Below are 18,689 nucleotides of genomic sequence, written 5' to 3'. Positions count from 1 at the left end.
AGATCACATCTTTATATAAATGATCGAAGTAATTATAATCGAATTTGTGGGGTCACAGTCTTCTAGTGATGAGCTCAAATTCGATGAGGCTCGTAGTAGTCATAATTCAAATCGAACTTTAAGCTCGTATTAATTACATCGACAGGGGTCCAGGACACAAGTCAGCGACCAGTTGATGAGAGCTGCGGTTGTAGGCTCTTGAACTTGAGCTCTCGAGTATAAAACTTGACGCGTTATGGGGGATTCAACTATATCTTCCCCCTGTTTAAACACACTATTATACTCGGCGTTCGAGTGTTCAGTTCTGATCTTTAATTAACTCGACATTGCATAGGCACCATCCAACGTTCAACCTCTGCCTTAATTGAACCTTCTACATTTTTGTGGGCGAAGTCCACTGCTAACTTAGACGAGCCTCCTCTGATACGATATTGCAGTCAAAGAACTACTACCCGAGTTGAAACAACTCCTATAAACGATAGCAATAACAAAAAATCGGAAAAGGTACAACAAATGATCAAACATTTTTTTCTGGATTTCTTTACTTGTGGGGTTTGAATTACAGACGAAAAGGTTTGGACCAGGAAGGAACTTACATTAAGCATATATTAGAAATGTGCTCAAGAAGAGGGGTAAAAGAAGAGGAAGAAGAAGAGACATAACCTGTCTTCATAGTAGCACTACTATACCTACATATAACTCTGATATAATAGCTACCTGTCGTAATAACCTAACAAAGATTATGCTGACGATCATAACCATGATGAACACGATGATGATTTGCGCACTCTGACCGAGCAGAACCTCATGCAAACCTGGTGAAAACAACAAATAGAAAGAACACTGGTTCAAGTCAGTCATTATAAATAATAGTTCATCCCACGATCCTCTCAATACATATCATTCCCATCCCACTAGTAGTAATGCTGAGACCGAGCTTCTTCCCCGTCAGTTGTCTTGGCAACCAAAAACAGCATTCCTTGGTACAACCCAAGATTCGTATCTTTTATTCGACTCGATGGGCGAACTTCTTGTTTCAGCTATCTGCATTCTCCTGTACCCCGATTCAGATCAAGGAACTCGCCAAGGAAAGCTCGTGAAGCTCGCCGAGCATCCAATCCTCGCCCGTCTGACCACCTAATACGATTGCCCTCGTTCCCCCGACAACACAGGTACTGTGACCCCAAGCGAACCTGGGGGGCCTCCCCGGGACATTCAATATCCTCCAAGTAGGCTTCTCATCGGTGGGGTCAAGAAGGTAGAGTTGGGAGGCGGAGTGGAGGCCCGCCACAGACCCTCCAAATATGAGTATCCTGCCACCTGGAAGGCTGACAGCCACATGATCAAGCCTGGGTGGCGGGGCCACCCCAGCAGGGTTCCCCGCCCCAGGCATCCCACTCCCTGTCACGCATCTCCAGCCAGGCTCCTCCTCGCTCAGGTCCATTGTGAACACATCGCTAGATCGGAACCTTAGGGGACCGCTCTTAGCCAGCCCACCAAACATAAGTATCTTCCTCCCACCGTAGACCGTCAGTGTGTGACCTAATCGAGAAGGTGGGGTCCATGCAGCGGGGATCTCACGCCACACGGGCTTCTCCATCGACAGGTCGAGAAGGAAGGTGTCACTGAGGAGGACCCCTGAATCAGCACACCCTCCAGAGACAATCAATTTGCTCCCATCAAGGGTGCACGAGCTGTGCCAAGATCTCGGGAGTGGAGGAGCTAGCCCCGAGACCTCCCGCCAGGTCGGAGGGCTCGCGTCCAAGTCCAGCACAAACACATCATTGAGCAAACCCTGCCTCCCGCAGCCCCCGAAGACCACCAAGTGGGATCCATTCACGCATGACAAGGTGTGGCCCCACCGCCCAGGCGGTGGGGAGCTGACCTGGACATGCTGCCACTCGGGATTGCTCGAATTAAGGTCGAGAATAAAAGTATCATTCATTGGTTGCATATTCACCCCTTCTCCACCAAAAAGTACCACCCTGTTACCGACTGCACAGGCACTGAAGTTGCAACGAGAAGGTTCCACAGCTCCTCCAACAGTCACTTTTCTCCAAGCAGCTGCCTCCAGGGTAGTGAGCTCTCTTGCCAATCGTCCCCATCCAAGCCTCTTTGCCCCAGGAACTGTCTCTAAAACACTGGTTGTCTCACTTCCCCATGCATTCTGACATACCATTCTCCAGAGATCCTCATTCTGTGTCAGCTCATAGAGTCTCCTACACACAGAACCAATGGCTGCAATATCTCTTGGAGTCAGTCTCGATAGAATTTTCAGAGCGATAACCTCATCACTTAGCTGAAATATCCCACAGAGACCACGAGTAACATTTCGATCCCCCACTGGCACAGCTCTGAAAGAAGATAGTCCTGATCGAATAAGGTCATCCGACTTTGTGAACTCCTTAATTGAAGATCCGGGAACTATTCCGAGATCAATGTTGGCTTCCGTGAAGAACTGAATTCCAATAACATGAGTGATTACATCGTCATCCCCATAAATGGGAGTTAACCGAAGTCGGTTCATCAGTGGAGACCCATCCTTCCTGAAGTTCAGTAGCTCACCTTGAAACTCTATACCTTCCTCAAGGCATCTCCTTATTTCTGTTACTACTGCAGAGTCCACTGATGGATGCCTTCTCTTAGCAAATGGGCCTCTACACTGGAGAAAACGGCTGCAGCAATAACCGTGAGATGTTATTAGACATTAACAACCAGCAGTTCCCAGAACCATTCATCTCAAGTCATGCAAGAGTAGTTGACATGTCTACAAGATTTCCAACCACTGTCTTGAATGTCATACTATGCCCCGACAGACATGGCCCCGCCATTCCCCAGACTCAACTAATAACAAATCTTATTTTGCCAAGGCTGAGAAGATATGTGGTTTTAGTTCCATTTAAGTTTTCAATTTATGATGTCTAGTGTGCATTGCTTCCCCACCCCACAGCATGCACACACGTATAATGAGAGAGAATAGCTTTGCTTGGATATGAAGACAAATCACTGACCCTGCAGTCCCCTTGACTGTTCCAGCTGTCATGAGCCCCACAGACTAGGGGTAGGCAATATGAGGGAGAGTAAAAAAGAAAAAAGAACAAAAAGCCCACTAAAAGAAGTGACACCACAAAAATCATGTTTGCAAGGTTCAAAAGCTAATATACACCCCGACGAACAAAATAGACCAGTATGAAGTTTGTCTCACAATTATTCAGTCTGAAAACTACATTCATATGCCGTACAAGAGGACAGAGGTCTAGTCATATTTGATTTTCCTGTTTATTTTATATTGATTCGAAATTTAACATTGACAGGAGTTGGAATAACAACTTAAGGCCATCAATGCTAATCTAAAACACTTAACACATCAAATCAGCTGCATGGGAGATATATGACCACCATTATTTCAGAAGCAGGAAAAAAGAAAACAATAGAAAATGAAAGAACATTCAGCTTTGGGAGAACAAAGCCATTAACATGGTTATAGCATTTCTCCCTTTTCCTTCATTAAACCACCTCATTTTGCCATGGAACTTTTTTTTTTTTTGGGTAAATGAAAAAATATGTCATACTGGAGTCTGTTGATATTAGTTGTTTCTGTTATAAAGATCTTGTCATATGACCTAAGGTTCTAGTAAGTGTAGCATTGAGATATTTTGTACAGCAAACTTTGTGGAAGTTCCTAATAACCACATCCCAAAGGAAGGAGGCATCGTAGAAGGTCTAAGATGCTTGTGGATGATTTGGATGAAAATATCATAGCTGTTGAGGGATACATAGCCAAATTGAAGAATTGGGTACACCTAGCATGCAATTAACATATACAAGCAGAAAAGGCATAAATACAGCTGGCTCTAGAATTTTTCCAGAAAGAGGACAGGGTCTACCCAACCAGTGATCGTCTAAGCTGCATGGTAAAATTTTCTTCACTATCCTTCTCTTAATGGTAATTGCTACTCAATTATTGATACAACCACAGGAGCCTAAGCAATATTCACGGAAGGCCTTTGGAGTCTATAATACAAAGGAAAGAGCAACCAAGTAAGGGGCAACTAATGATACTACAAACCTACAAGAGGTCACAAAGTAAGCCTCTGAAGGAAAATTTCCAGACGATAAAGAAGACCTCACCATCCGGTATATGAATATGATGAGGAATTGGGATTCCTAGTAATTATATGGCATTATTGACTGTCAAAATTCAAGTAAAACAATTCCTATTCCATGAAATGAAACTCTAACAATTTACCTTGTTTTATTAGTTAAGAATGGCCATAAATAACTTTAAACTTTTTGACACCAAAAAGCGGCAAACAAATTGATCCAAGATATGCATTTCAAAACCACAAGAACTTAAAAGGCTTAAAAGGCAAACAATCATGAAGAGAAATATCAACTATCAGTAACTACAAATTTCTGCAATTCGTGTAACAATAAGACTTATATAGTATGGATAAATCAAACCAACAACATGTTGTTAACAGAAGATTCTATGGTACGCCTAACTGAAATAAAAAGGCCCGAAACTAAAGGTATGGTAATAGGTAATGCATCCTAGGCTCGGATGAATCTCTGTGTATGCAGTCAGAAAATTTAAGCTAAACCTACCGTGACATTATCGACAAAAAGAAGACCTACAATACCTGGCAAACTCAAAAGTTTTTCAAGAAAAGCCAAATCCTAGCTTATTCGACAAAAGTCACTGCGAAAATCCAACCAAGAAGGCGTGATGACTTGATGGTCTCAACCAAGTGAAACAATTCATCTCTGAGTCTGTACCATATACCAAAATTAACTTCAGCAATAAATTGTTCGACTTCTTATCCTATCGCTTGCTCACCAAAAACTTTCAGTAATCGAACAGATGTCCCACAAGTGATGGACTCGTTCCCAAGGAATTGCGTTTAGCAGCTCCACAGATGAATTCCGGGAAGAATTGAGAGTCGAATTCAAGGATTATACTTCTTTTACGAAGCTAGCCTAGCACAAGCAGAGAGCAGCAGCAAAGAAGAAGACAGATGGTTGGGGGGTTACTGACCAGTTGCGACCGAGGACATCCTCGGCACGGTAGCCGGTGACCATCTCGAAGACGGTGTTGACGTAAATGATGGGGTGGTCGGGCTCGAGGGCGTCAGATACGACGAAGCCGCAAGGGGCGGTGTGGAGCAAATCCTCGACGGGGAAGGGGAGGGGCCCGCCATCGTTGAGCATGAACCCTAGCTCCTCCTCCTCGTCGGCGCTCAGATCCGAGCTGCCGCTGTCCCACTCCATTTTCCACCAGAACCGCAATAGGAAGCACCGCCGCAGCTGGTCTCCTCAACCCATCAGGGCTGACCGAGGGAGAGGAAGACGAAGAATGCGCGGAGTGGTCAATTGAGGGAGAGCAGGGGGAGGAATTGAAGATGAAGAACAAGGCTAGAGGGGTTTTGGGTAAGGAGAGAGGGAGAGAGACGGTCAGGGAGGGACAAGAGGGGAGGGAGAGAGAGAGAGAGAGATGGAGGAAGAAAAAATCTAGTTGGGTGGAGTGATGGAGGTATGCGAAAAAATGTGAGCTTTGATGATCCGACGAGGAGGAGATGACGACGACGACGATGATGATGATGATGTTTGCTCCAGAGGTTTTAACATGGCGCTTGCTTGGTTGCGGTTCGTTCCTTTTTTGCGTTCATTGCAAATTGGCCCCTAGAGGTCGGGGCCATCTACGTGGTAACCTTGAACTTGTTTTTATTAACGAGTGACGCCTCATAGTTTTCTACGGACGTTCGCTTTCACATTCACTTATGGCTTCCTGGCGTTCTTGGGTCATCAGTGAGTGGGTGGGGGCTGTGGTGCTTTTTGGTTTTGGCTCTCGAGATGATAAATGTTAGTAGAAACTAAATCATGTGCATGGAAAAAGTCGCATATCAAATATTGATTTTTTGTTTATATATTTGTGGCTAGATGGGATTTAAAAAAAATGCAAATGATTCAGCTTTTTTTATCTTGATCATCTAGAATCAAATCATGGATGTATCACGGAAATTATAACAACTAAAACAATTATTGGGCTATGAAATCATGTTCCACGGGTAACTGTAATGTTATTTAACAGATGATTTCATACGCATTAATAACTAGTAAAGTGTTTTCATGTACTTGAATGTGCTGATTGTAGAATTGATAATACGCCCCTTATAGTAGTAGTGAGACGAACGAATACGTTGTCTTAGTCGCGTACCATCGTTTGGACATGCAAGAGGACTGAATGATGTCCATAATCTTGATTGAAGTTTGACCGTAAATAACATGGAAGCAAGCGGAATTTTGGGATATGCACTAATATATGTAAGCTTATTGAACTTGCGATAGTATAATAAGATGTAGATGAAGTTTTAAAGGGGAACGAGCCATTTTTTCTTACAAAATAGTTCTATCAAATGTCACTTACATAGCTTGTATAGTCGAACTTTTATATCTCACCAAGTTTTTTGGCCTTTCCGTCGCACGAGACTTTTGCTACAAATATAATTGTATTTATCTAATTCAAACTTTATATTTTTTGTTAAATTTAAATTTTTTCACAAATGATATTTGTTTTTCCTATAATATACAATATATAATAATTATGTCCAAATATTTTAAGGAATTATAATCAATTCATATGTTTTTACTATATTAAGAAGCAAAGTAGTAGTGTAACTTTTCAAAATTATTATTTTTCCAATTCGATAAAAAAATAAGTAACCGTAAGTTTTGATGATAATTTTGTAATTATAATATTTATGCATAAGTTTTGAGGATATATTAAAATTAAAATATTTCATGTCCAAATAAATTTATGCATATATATAAATTATTGCATAGTTTTTGAGGAAATACTAAAATTAAAATTTTTCAAGTCCAAATATATTTATGCATATATATATATATAAATTAAAATATTTATAAACTTTTAATTTATATGCATTCACTAATTTAATCCTATTTAATTCAAATTGTATAATAGTCAAACTTTTATATCTCATAGGATCGTAAAGTATTCACGTAAACCATGACAATTAATTGGACAAACTTTGGATACTCTTCATTTCTTCTGAAAAGAGAAAATAGTTTCATGGAGTAACCATAGAAAATTGAAACTATAGAGGGGTTCCTATGTATCAAAATAGAGTTCAGGCGGTCGAATGCAAATGAGGCAGTAGTTGGAGGGGGTTTTCAGCAATGAACAATTCTGTGGTCATTACTCATTACTGCCCTCTAAGCTTGGTGCCTACGCGAGGTTTCCAGCAAATGGGCGCAATTCAGGGGCCAAATTCCCGCCTCGCCGAAGATGGTAAAACCGATTTCATGGGCCGGGCCTAGACATTTTTGGGCTTTCCGACTTGTCAGAAAGCCCATGAAAACGAGGTCCATGAAAGTGTGTAATTTCTTTCAGGCAATCTGTTTCATTTTATGCAGAAAGTGAAATAATTATGCCGAGCAAAAAAAAAAAAGTGAGATAATTATATTTGATGAGTTTCATTGAAGACTTTATAGGAGAAGAGAAGAGGCTCAATGAAGATTGAGAGCATCTATAATGGTGGACACTCTTTGATTCTCGTTGAAGGTATACATGGTACCATATAAGTGTCACATAAAAAAGAAATAACTAAAAAAAAAAGGAGAGGCGCTCAAACCTCTAAGTGTAGGCACCCCATTTGGGTGTCCATCGAGGGTTCATGTACTTTTTATATTAGTAAACGAAAAAGTATAATACTATATAATATAAATAATTTATATTAAAAAGTAAAAACTATTTAAATTAATTAAACATGAGAAAATTAATTAAATTTAATGAAAATAATTATATTAATAAAAATATAAAAAAAATATTTAAATAAAGTTAATTAAATCAACATAATTACAAATATAATATTTAAATATGAAAATTTATTTAAATTAATGGAAAATTAATTAATTAAAATAATTGAATTTTGTTATACTTAAAAATTACATGATGAACAGCCACGTTGCATGCATTGAAATGTATTCTTTTTCCCCAATAATTCATTCATCCGTTCATTCATTCAAATATTTCATAATTACGATCGCCAATTTTAACGGGTGCGGTGGAATTGCCAGATATGTTCCTTCAAGTTCGCCTATAGTTATTAATGCTTTTGTCTATCACGAAGTTTGATATTATTTCAGATATATTCCTCGTACAGAGCAAAAGTTTCCTCCCCGAGGTCCGGTTGCGGTGCTCTAGCATATTTGCACATAATGGTCAATGGCGTCAGTTGATACTCAGTATGCTAACATACGTATGCATCCATGCATTTTTGCAACAGGGATATGCCTCTTTTGCGTGTAGCATTCACCCTCTCCTGGAAATAAGGACAACCCATGAGAGGCGTTCCACAATGCGAAGGAAAGGCATGATTCGCATCGGAACCTTCACTGGAATGTCTCAGGATGGTACACTGACTTAGATGCAAAGTAGTTCCTCTATAGGCATTCCTATCCTGCTACACGGTTTCTGTTTATCCTCTTACGAGATCTGGACAACTGCTGGAGGAGTTGAAGGCGGCGTACCTCTGGATCATTGAGCAAAAGTTCTTCAATCTAGTCAATCGGATCCTAAAGAGATGTTATTGGGTTGATCAGGATTTGGATGGGGGAAGTTTGGAATTGGGAAATTATTAGGAATTGGATTTTGAAAGTCTGAAGATCGGGGATTTTGGGAATTTGAATTTTAAAGGAAGTTGGAATTTTGCATGTAATTAAAAAAATCGTCGAGACTAAATTGATTTGGATACTTATTTTTTGTGGGCCCTACGCGAGCCAGGCGGCCTGCTGTCAATGATGGGGGCGAAAGATGGCATCGTCCCTGCACAGAGAGAAGAAGCCAGGGATGAAGCCCTCTTCGGGTGCCCTCTTCAATGGGGGTTGCGGCCTAGGAGTTGCCATGTCGGCAATGGGTCTGGCGGAGGCCCCCCATTGGAGATGGTTTGAAAGTCCTTTGTGACCTAGGACATGATATAGGAATGGAATTATGAGCACCGAAAATTCCAATCAGTAAGAATTGAGCTTCGGAGATCATGGTCTCAGATCGAACATGATACTACTGTACCAAACCTCTTTTCTTGCTTCTTTCTTAAAATTGTCCCAAGAACCATGATGCACCAATATTGACCATATTTATCGGAGTCGAACGAATGGCAACAAATGATATGTTACGTCTAGCACGTTGAAATTGAAAGGAATAGAATGTAATGGATATTTCATCATTTCCACCATTTCCTTTTTTAGTCTTTTACATATTAGAAAGAGTATTCTATTAGGATGATCTTTTTTCACTTACTTAATGAATGATGTTTCCTTAAATAAATTTAAATAATGCCCATTCCATCATTTGAAGTAACTTTTTGTTTAAGTATGATATATATTATTTTTGAGGTTCATATATGTAAATATCTAAATATATATAAATTGAAATATTATAAATATGTTCATTTTTTTTACATTCATCTAAATTTTCAAGTTCAATAACAAAAATATATTTCATATTTTGAAACCCCATTCAATTACTTTTCATTCCATTTCGATGTACCAAAAGTGACTTTATAAAAGAGCATCAAATTCATTTTCCTTTTTTCTTTTGTGTTTTTCCCTCAATAGGGCTAGTGAGCCAAGATCATGGATAAGACGAAGAAGGGAGGGAGGTCTTTGAGTATCATAAGTACTCCTAATTTGTACTCGACTGCTTTTGCATCAATGATAAAATGTGAAATTGGGTAATTATTATGATGGTCTTTTTCTGGTAATAGTTGTTGGCAATGTTGGCATTATCAAGCATAATGTTATTTTCAAGATTTTTAGATCTTATCAAATTTAAAAAACATTAACAATTACCTCATGTAATGCACCTGATATATGTGTAGATCAAGAATGTTGTGGTAAATAAGATTTTTTTGTCTAATATGAAGTGATTTTTAGAGTTCTATCTAATTGGTAAATGATAACAGGGATAATTTTATATTATCACAGTATTGTTAGAACTTATAAGGTCAAAATTGTATAGGAGACTTATTGTATTCTTATTTTGCTTGATTTTTAAATTTTCATAGTGACTGAAAAAGGTCAATTTTGTATAGATGGAATAGTTCATTATATTTTTAACTCTAACTATTAAAAAGAAAAAAATTGCGACAAAAGATCTGCTCATATACGAAAATTTTCAAAAATAAATAATTTTAATTAGACTAAGAACTTGTAAAACTAGAAAAAATTATTGTAAACAATAACTTAGGCTTTGCTTGGATTATTTGGTGTTGCAATGATTGTGTTGTTAAATTATGAGAAAAAGTAATGAATAGTTGAGAGAAAATAATGATTGTATTATGAAATTATGGAAAAAGTAATGAATAGTTGAGAGAATTTAGTATTAAAAATTGGATTGAATGGTAGTTAAGATAAAAAAAAAAGGAAAAATAATAATTGTGTTGTTGAATTGAAGATAAGTTGAGTTAAAATAGAGTAGAGTTAAAAAAAATTTATTTGCCAAATATGGCCAATATATTTTATATAGGTTCATAACATAAAAATACAGTCCCTAAAAATATCAAATATATAATAGTTATATTTTAACAGATACAAATACATGGCATATCATTAATTACTAAATATTATTAATTATTAATCAAGAAATATTAAGTAACATATTAAATATAGTCATTGAAAATATCAAATATATTATAATTGTATTTAGACAATCCGAATGCACTGAAATTAAATATGATTAGTTATTAATTAAAAATATTAATTAACAGATAAAATGTAGACATTAAAATTTTAAATATATAATAATTGTTATTACAGAGTTACAAGTGCACGAGACAGTTCTGTTCCATCAAATGGGAATACGGGGTTGAGTCTGCTTATGGACAAAGAATTTATACATTATATGTAGAAATGCTAACCCTCATGTCGGAACCAAGTTCAGGCTATTTTGCGGAACTCATCCCTTAAAGCATTGCACGAGCAATTCAACTAGCTAAAAATCTATATATAATTATAAAAGCGAATCAAATTACCGGACGATGTCACATATGATTTAAGTAATTCGTGGTTAAATAACTTTTAAAATTATCACCAATTATAACACAACAATCGATGTGTTAATACTGGGCGATGTCACTATGAGCTCCAAAGGTTTTTTAAATTATAAAAGTACAATAAGTAATATTTACGAAAAAAGTAGGAAAAAATCCACTTTTCTGGTATTATATGCCCTTAGAATAAACAAAAACAAAATGTTCTACCCTATGAATTACGACGACCTCACTGTTCTTTTGTAAATGTATTAGTTTCATGAGAAAAATAAAGAAACTTGAACAAAATATTGGTGAAAAATAAACTATGATTACTAGAAAATAAAATTTAATAAAATATGCAGTTGCAAAAGAATTTAAAATTAATCCTTGTGATAAATCTTATTCATGGATGGAATTTTATATATATTACTTATATGTCCGATCCAACGGTGGTCGCCAATTTATTAATATGCCAATCAAAGCTAGCCCATGCCTACAACGGGACCTGCGTCTAGATTTAAAAAATTCTCATGCAAATTTCTCTTCCCTCTTTTCCTTTTCTTCCGCTTCTTCCAATCCAAACGGAGGGATAATTTCTATGTCCGTAAGCGAACCCCACCACATGCTCCTATTTGGCGGAAAGGTGGCTCCTCGTGCATCCATATATTCAATATTTCTTAATGACTATATATAAGCTGTTATTTTGCGTATCGTGAATCTTCTATATTATATTTGTTTGTTTCAATGTCATACAATTGAAGAATTGTTTGATTTTAGAAAATTCCAAAGAAAGCTTTTTCTCCATCATTCTCTGTTATGGAAAACATAGGAAAGGAAAGAATAATCGTGGACAAGAACCCATTGAGACATGTTTTTTTGATTGAACACGTCAAGTGCATTCGAGCTAAAAAATTATGATTTCTGTATATATATGATTTCAACTTAATATAGTAGAGAGAAATAAAAATTTTAAATTTATATTGAAAACAAGTTTCTAAGAGGTTTTCAGAAATTTAATAACATTTTAACTTCCATGTAAAAACTATATGAACATAGAAAGTTAAAAAAAAAAATCAATCTTGAAAGGTTTAAGTAATTTTAGTACAATTAAAGTAAATTTATATTATTTTAATTAAATTTAAAAATTTTAATTTTACTACAAACGCCCCAGGTTGGTAGACACTCCCTTTGAGACTCTCTTCTGATCTTCCTCCACAAATGTGGTTCTCTCAGAAGCCTTTTCCTCACAGCATGACCAACTAAGCACCGTGTTCTGTGAACATGGGGGGTATCCTGACAATGTAACACAGAGTTTCCCTCCCTCCAGATAAAGTAAAAGTATGCATGCCGCAACAGTTTTAACAGTGGATGGCTTTCTTGTCAACATGTGGATGGCTTTGCCTTTGAGAGTATGAATTGCCCATGTGAATTCAATATTCCAGTCTCCCACGACTCTACTTAATCCGCAATGCTGCAGGACCTTTTCCCATAAGGACTTGCTCAAAGAAGAATAAGTGATTTCTGCTTTCTTCCACTCTTCACAACATGGTTTGCAGATTGAGTTCATACCCATACACCATGTGCTGACCCCGTCTAAAGTAGCTAGCTTGCTGTTGATAGCCAACCACCTTATAAAACAGTGTCTAGGCGCACCTGGGGTAAACCAAACAAACTTGTACCAAGGAACCTTCCTGCCTTTCCTTCTAAGTGCATTCCAGGTGCTAGCCACAGTGAATTTCCCATTGCAACTTGTCGTCCCCAGGATAGTATCCTTATTTGCCTGGTATCAGCTGGATTTCTCATAGCTGCTGCTGCAATAACTGCCTTTCTCTGTCCCTGAAGAACCTCTGACCCCAAACTGTGCAATTCAAAGCGTCCGCTACAGGAAGAACTCAGGGGAATACCATGCTTACTCCTGACTTCAGCCATTAAAGGGCTCGTACCACACCAATTATCAGACCAAAAGTGTGATAGTTCTGATACCATACTACGTTGTCCTCAATCCCTGCACAAAATAGTTCTGATTTTGCAGGATTGAGTCTACGACCTGACATCTCGTGAAACTTATTAAAGATGTCTAATATGATTTTCAATGAACTTAGATCACCCTTTAAGGACACCATGAGATCGTCAGCAAATCCCAAGTGAGTGAACTTGATTTTACCACAAAAGGGGTGATAAGAAATGCTTTTATCTGCAGCAGCACCATCAATGAGCCTAGATAATACTTCAATTACCATCACCAGGAGATAGGGAGAAAGGGGGTCTCCTTGTCTTAAACTTTTTTTACCTTTGAAGTATCCTTCCATTCCTCCATTCACATTGACAGAATATCTTGGCCCTGTAATGCAAGCAAAGACCCACTTGCTGAACTACTCTGGGATATTGATAGCCTTAAAGATATTCTGCAAGAAATCCCAGCTGAGAGAATCGAAGGCCTTCATAATGTCAGCCTTGATAGTACATCTAGGACTGACCCCTTTCCTCTTATATCCCTTTACAATCTCATGTGCAAGAATTATATTTTCTCCGATCATTCTTCCACTCACAAAGACACTTTGGTTAGGAGATATGAAACCAGACCGAATAGCTTTTAGCCTGTTAGCCAAAATCTTTGTTATACATTTTATAGATAACATTGCAGCAAGATATTGGCCTAAACTCGGTCATTCTTGAGGGATTTGGCACTTTGGGAATAACAGTAATACAAGTACTATCTACTTCACTGAGCAGCTTAGAACTTCGAAAGAAATTCTTTATAGCATAAGAGAAATCAATACCCACAATTAAGTTCGGTAAAGGCCCGATGAATAATTAAGCCCACAACTCAACTCAATCCATGTATTTTAATAATCACAGTCCATATTGCAAGCCAGATGGCAGAAGCTCTATTACGAAATCAGAATTTTCAAGCCCAAGCCAGATGGCAGAAGATTGAAATTCAATTACGAAATTTTATACTTATCTATATATGTAACTTATTGATGAATAATCTGATCTTTTTAATTAACTTTAGGACTTTACATTCATTATTATGGAAGGAATTTCGCTCATGAGTTAGAATTAGAGCTTACAGGTGGTTTTGTATGATGGGTAATTCTGTATGCATATTATGTCATGGAAATGATGGATTTTTACGGATATTTAAAGGATTTATCTTATTTATCTAAAGGACAAGTGGTTATTCGGTTAACCGAACAAAAGAAGAAAACGAATATTAAGGTTTTATTTTTAATTTTAATAATATAGTTTGAATATGTATATGATTTTTAATTTTCAAAAAACAAAATTTATGATTGGTTACAATAAGTCAAAACCGCACCAAATCGAAATCGAACACCATTTAAAATTCTGGGAACATAACCTAAAATTTTTTAAAAATCCTAAAAATTTTGAACCCACTGTTTTAATTTTTTAATTTAAAAATATTTAAAATTTAAAACTTAATTATTTTTAATTTTCAAAAATATTGAAATTATATTTTCAAAAATCTTAAAATTTTTTAAAATCACCCCCCTCTCCCCTCCCTCTCTCTCTCTCTCTCTCTCTCTCTCTCTCTCTCTCTCTCTCTCTCTCTCTCTCTCTGTACAGAAAGAAGTTCAAAAAATTTTAAGTCTTTCTTAAACTCACTAAATTTATTCTAGATGCCAATGAAATTAAAATACATGAACGAGTATGTTATGCAGAATGTGCCATGTCAGCTTTTAACAGGAAACCGGAGGAAAAACTATATTATGGATAGATTTTGGAGTCTACGTTAGTATTCAAAAATTCAATGAGTCCTGACTAATCTAGATAGAATCCAGTCGGCCCAATAAGAGGTATTAAAGCTCTCTCAATCAATGATTTTTTCCATTCACAATATTTGAATTCGAGACCTTACTTAAAAGAAACAATGGACGAATCGCTTGAACCAATCTCGTTGATATCTGGATAGATTTGACGAAAAATAAATCACATGATTTTTTACGTCAAAAAAAACAAATGCCTCGATAAATTTAGGGGAGAAGGCAAATAACGTATTGTAGTTTACCCTGATTTATTGGGTAAGCTAAAATAGGTACTCTTTTTTAGCTCTATCTTTTCTTTATCATCATTAGTTATTATTATTAGAGTTAATTACATAAAAAAGCACGATCTTTACACTGTTTTTTTTAAATATAGTATAACCTTTAGAAAATAGCACATAAAAGCACGACATTTACATTTTTTCCTAAATATAGTATAACCTTTGTAGAATAGCATATAAATGTACGACCTTTGCACTTTTTCTTAAATATATCACGAATTTTGAAAAATAGCACATAAATGCACGACTTTCATGTTGAGCTACGATTCTAGCACAGTGTCAATTATTTCGTCAAATGTAAAGATAATAGCTAGTGGGAGTTAACGATGCAATATGGCACAACATGATTGAATTAGTGGCACCTGGCATTGTTAGCTCCATATTAGCAGTTATCGTCTAATCATGTGGGGTCTACTCGTCCAATCATGTTCTGTCACGTGACAGCATTAGCTCCATGTTAGCTCTTATTGTTACAATTTGATTGAATAATTTACATTATGCTAAATGCACAACCAAACCTAAAGGTCGTGCTATATTTAGAAAAAAGTACAAATGTCGTGTTTTTATTTGCTATTCTCCAAATGTCATGCTACATTAGAAAAAAATGCAACCGTCATACATTTCTGTACTATTTTCTAAAGGTCGTGCTATATTTAGAAAAAAAATGCAAATGTCGTGCTTTTTTTGGTAATTAAACATTTTCATTATTCGATATTTTATCTTTTATGTCATAATATTATATTATCATTGTTATTGTTTTGAGCAACTTTGTTTTCTTTCCATATTTTTGTTTCTTTTTTTGTTTCCTTTTTTTTTTTTTTGCAGATTCAATTCATCAAGTGCTATAAATGAAAGACTTGAATTTTAAGACATAAGAACAATGATGATGGCCGGGCTCAATTTATCTTAGAATAAGAAAAAGAAAGGAGAATTACAATTGGTCCAATTTATACCCACGATGATTAATATCGTCATTATAATATATTTTCTGTGATTTGAATGAACAATCCAACTTTTCCAAATAACAAATTGGTAGTGATATAAGAAAATGTATAAAAGACAAAGATGATTAGCACATATAAATAGACTAATTAGAGGGAACGAAATGGGTTTCGTTTAGGTGGTTCCATGTCTATTCCTCTTAGCAAGTCTGGAGTTTAAAATTTGCGGATTAATTGTAACCCATTGCTTCTGGATGCCAGATGTGCACGCAGAAGAACAATAGATGAGTTAGAAAGAGTGATACAATATATTACAATAGACTTTGTTGTAAAATCCGAAAAAAATTTATAAGATAAATACAAAAATACAGATGAATTTCCATTCAAATTAGGAATATTCGGAGAATTACAAATTCAATGAGATAATTAAAAATCCCGATAAAATGCCACGGTCCACTGCCATTCTGACCTGAAAAACACTGAGAGAATATATTTGGGGGTGAGCTTGACGCCCAGTGAGTATCAACCTAAACTAGCCGGATCATAGCACGGGTTTAATAATATCATAAAAATATCATCGAGACTTTCAAAACTTAGATTATCCCTGTGTCCATTTCCAGCTCCCGACCATAGTGACGGCTCCACACTGGCAACCTCTATGCTTCAGGCAGCCCTTTCCTACTGCTCGGCTTATGACTGGCTCAGGGCGCCACAGGACTCACCGACTTCCATCAATCTCATATACACAACTCAATACCTCACTTCTCATTTCCAATTATCAATTTATATGCATGATCCGTAATACTGACATGGTCATGACAATGCAGTTCTAAAAATACCAACATAACGATAATAAAAGTACTAGTTTAAGAATAGGTTACTCACCTTGACAAGTCCCCCGAACATTAGAATACAGATTTCAATTGTTCACTATTTTTCTAAAAATCTCTCTCACTTGCTCTCGGCTTTTCTCTCAAGCAGCTAAATTTGACATTGAATGAAGTGGCCGAGAATTGAACAAGCACCAAATTTATATTGAAGAAGAATGGCGGTGGAAAGGATGAAATTGATTTTGACTTGGCCATGCGGTATTGAAGAAGAATGGCGGTGGAATGCATGGAATTGAGATGGACGTGTAGAAAGGCAAGGGCGAAGGAGAATTTAACACATGGAAAGTTAAATTAAAGCTCATCTTGCAAATAAGTACACATTAATAATTTATTAATTGTATTAAAATTGATAATGATATGAAATATGAGTATATGACAAAATCAAATTAAACAACCCACACATATACGTGTGTACATGTATGTAAAATTTTTAATTTAATAAATAATAGATTAAATCTGTAAATATGTATATTAAAGAAAATTCTCGTAATGTTACATTTGTCTTAATAGATAAATATTAGAGTACACTTTTAGTCAATCTTTGATGTTTTTATCATTTTCTTCCTGAACCTTTTTTCTCTGTCATCGTCATCCTCAACCATTTACTTTTTTGCCACTCTAGTCGAAACGTCCATTTTTCCGTCAGGAAACACATTTTCCATCAAAAATATATTTCTTTTGCAATAATTAGAATTTTTGAAATTAAAAATTAAATTAATAATCTGAAATTAAAAAGACTAGGAAAAAGTGGGAGCTTTCCCACCCATTGTTATCAGAACCGGACCGGACCGGCATCATGTCCGGTCCGATTCGCCTGAAAACCTAAAATGCACATTTGAACCGCCGAACCCATAGAACCGGCCGGTTTTGAGCAAAATTCCATTGAATCGGCCGGTTCTATGGTTTTTATGGGTTTACTATTTATTGTAAAAATTGCTTGATTGTGTAAGGATTTGAACTCGTGATCTCTTACTTCTTATACTAGTATACTACAAACCTACTTTCTTGTTCTTTTAACTCTACTTTTAAGTACTTATTAAAATTCAATATTTATTTTGAAGTAAGAAATATTAAATATATTTATATTTTCTTACACTATTCTCATATATCTTTGAAATCATCATACTTCTATTTTAATTATCATAATTTTTTCAATAATATGAATATTTATTTTATTTTAATTAAACGTGCGGTTCGACCCATCGAACCCTCGATTGGACCCATAAACCCATGAACGCATACCCCTTCCAGTTCATCATCTGGTCCGATTCTGATAACACTGCTCCCACCTCTTGAATTTAAGAAAACAAGAAACAAATCGAGAAAACGAAAGGAAAAGGGGGCCAAGTGCTAGTTTCACGGGGCTAACGGATGCGAAAAAGAAACAGAAATTCAAAATTTCCTACCCGTGAAACTAATCCCAAGACCTACTAGAAAAATAAGAGTAAATAAAAGCGTACCTGGAATTTTAAAATTGTCGACCGAGCATCTCAAGTGTGACGCCTCTACAAGTATCCATACCGACTTTATCGACGGGTCTTCGAGATCGGCGATGCTAGCTTCCAACGCTCGAAGAAAACATCAGTGCAACGCCCGAAATTATTAGGCTAATGGACCTAATTTGAATTGAACAATTCAACTCAAATTATATATACTTTATATGCATACAAATATATGCACAGACACATATATGTATTAGCATGGATATATATATATATATATATGTAGGATTACA

The 18,689-nt window shown here is 36.3% G+C and overlaps 1 protein-coding gene across 1 annotated transcript; it reads right to left on the bottom strand.

Annotated features, from left to right (window-relative positions):
* Window positions 1–514: 514 nt before the first annotated feature.
* On the bottom strand, window positions 515–5,605 carry LOC116188767 (adagio protein 1). The gene is made up of 2 exons (XM_031518241.1): window positions 5,039–5,605; window positions 515–2,675 (listed from the first exon to the last, which is right to left on the bottom strand). Exons 1-2 carry the CDS (start codon window positions 5,269–5,271, stop codon window positions 1,067–1,069), a joined length of 1,842 nt encoding a protein of 613 aa, XP_031374101.1. The 5' UTR covers window positions 5,272–5,605; the 3' UTR covers window positions 515–1,066.
* Window positions 5,606–18,689: the final 13,084 nt, after the last annotated feature.

Source organism: Punica granatum, chromosome 8 (genome assembly GCF_007655135.1).
Source record: "Punica granatum isolate Tunisia-2019 chromosome 8, ASM765513v2, whole genome shotgun sequence".
Lineage (NCBI taxonomy): Eukaryota > Viridiplantae > Streptophyta > Magnoliopsida > Myrtales > Lythraceae > Punica > Punica granatum.
The sequence above is the reverse complement of the archived record's forward strand: the minus strand, read 5'-3'. Positions and strand labels throughout refer to the sequence as shown.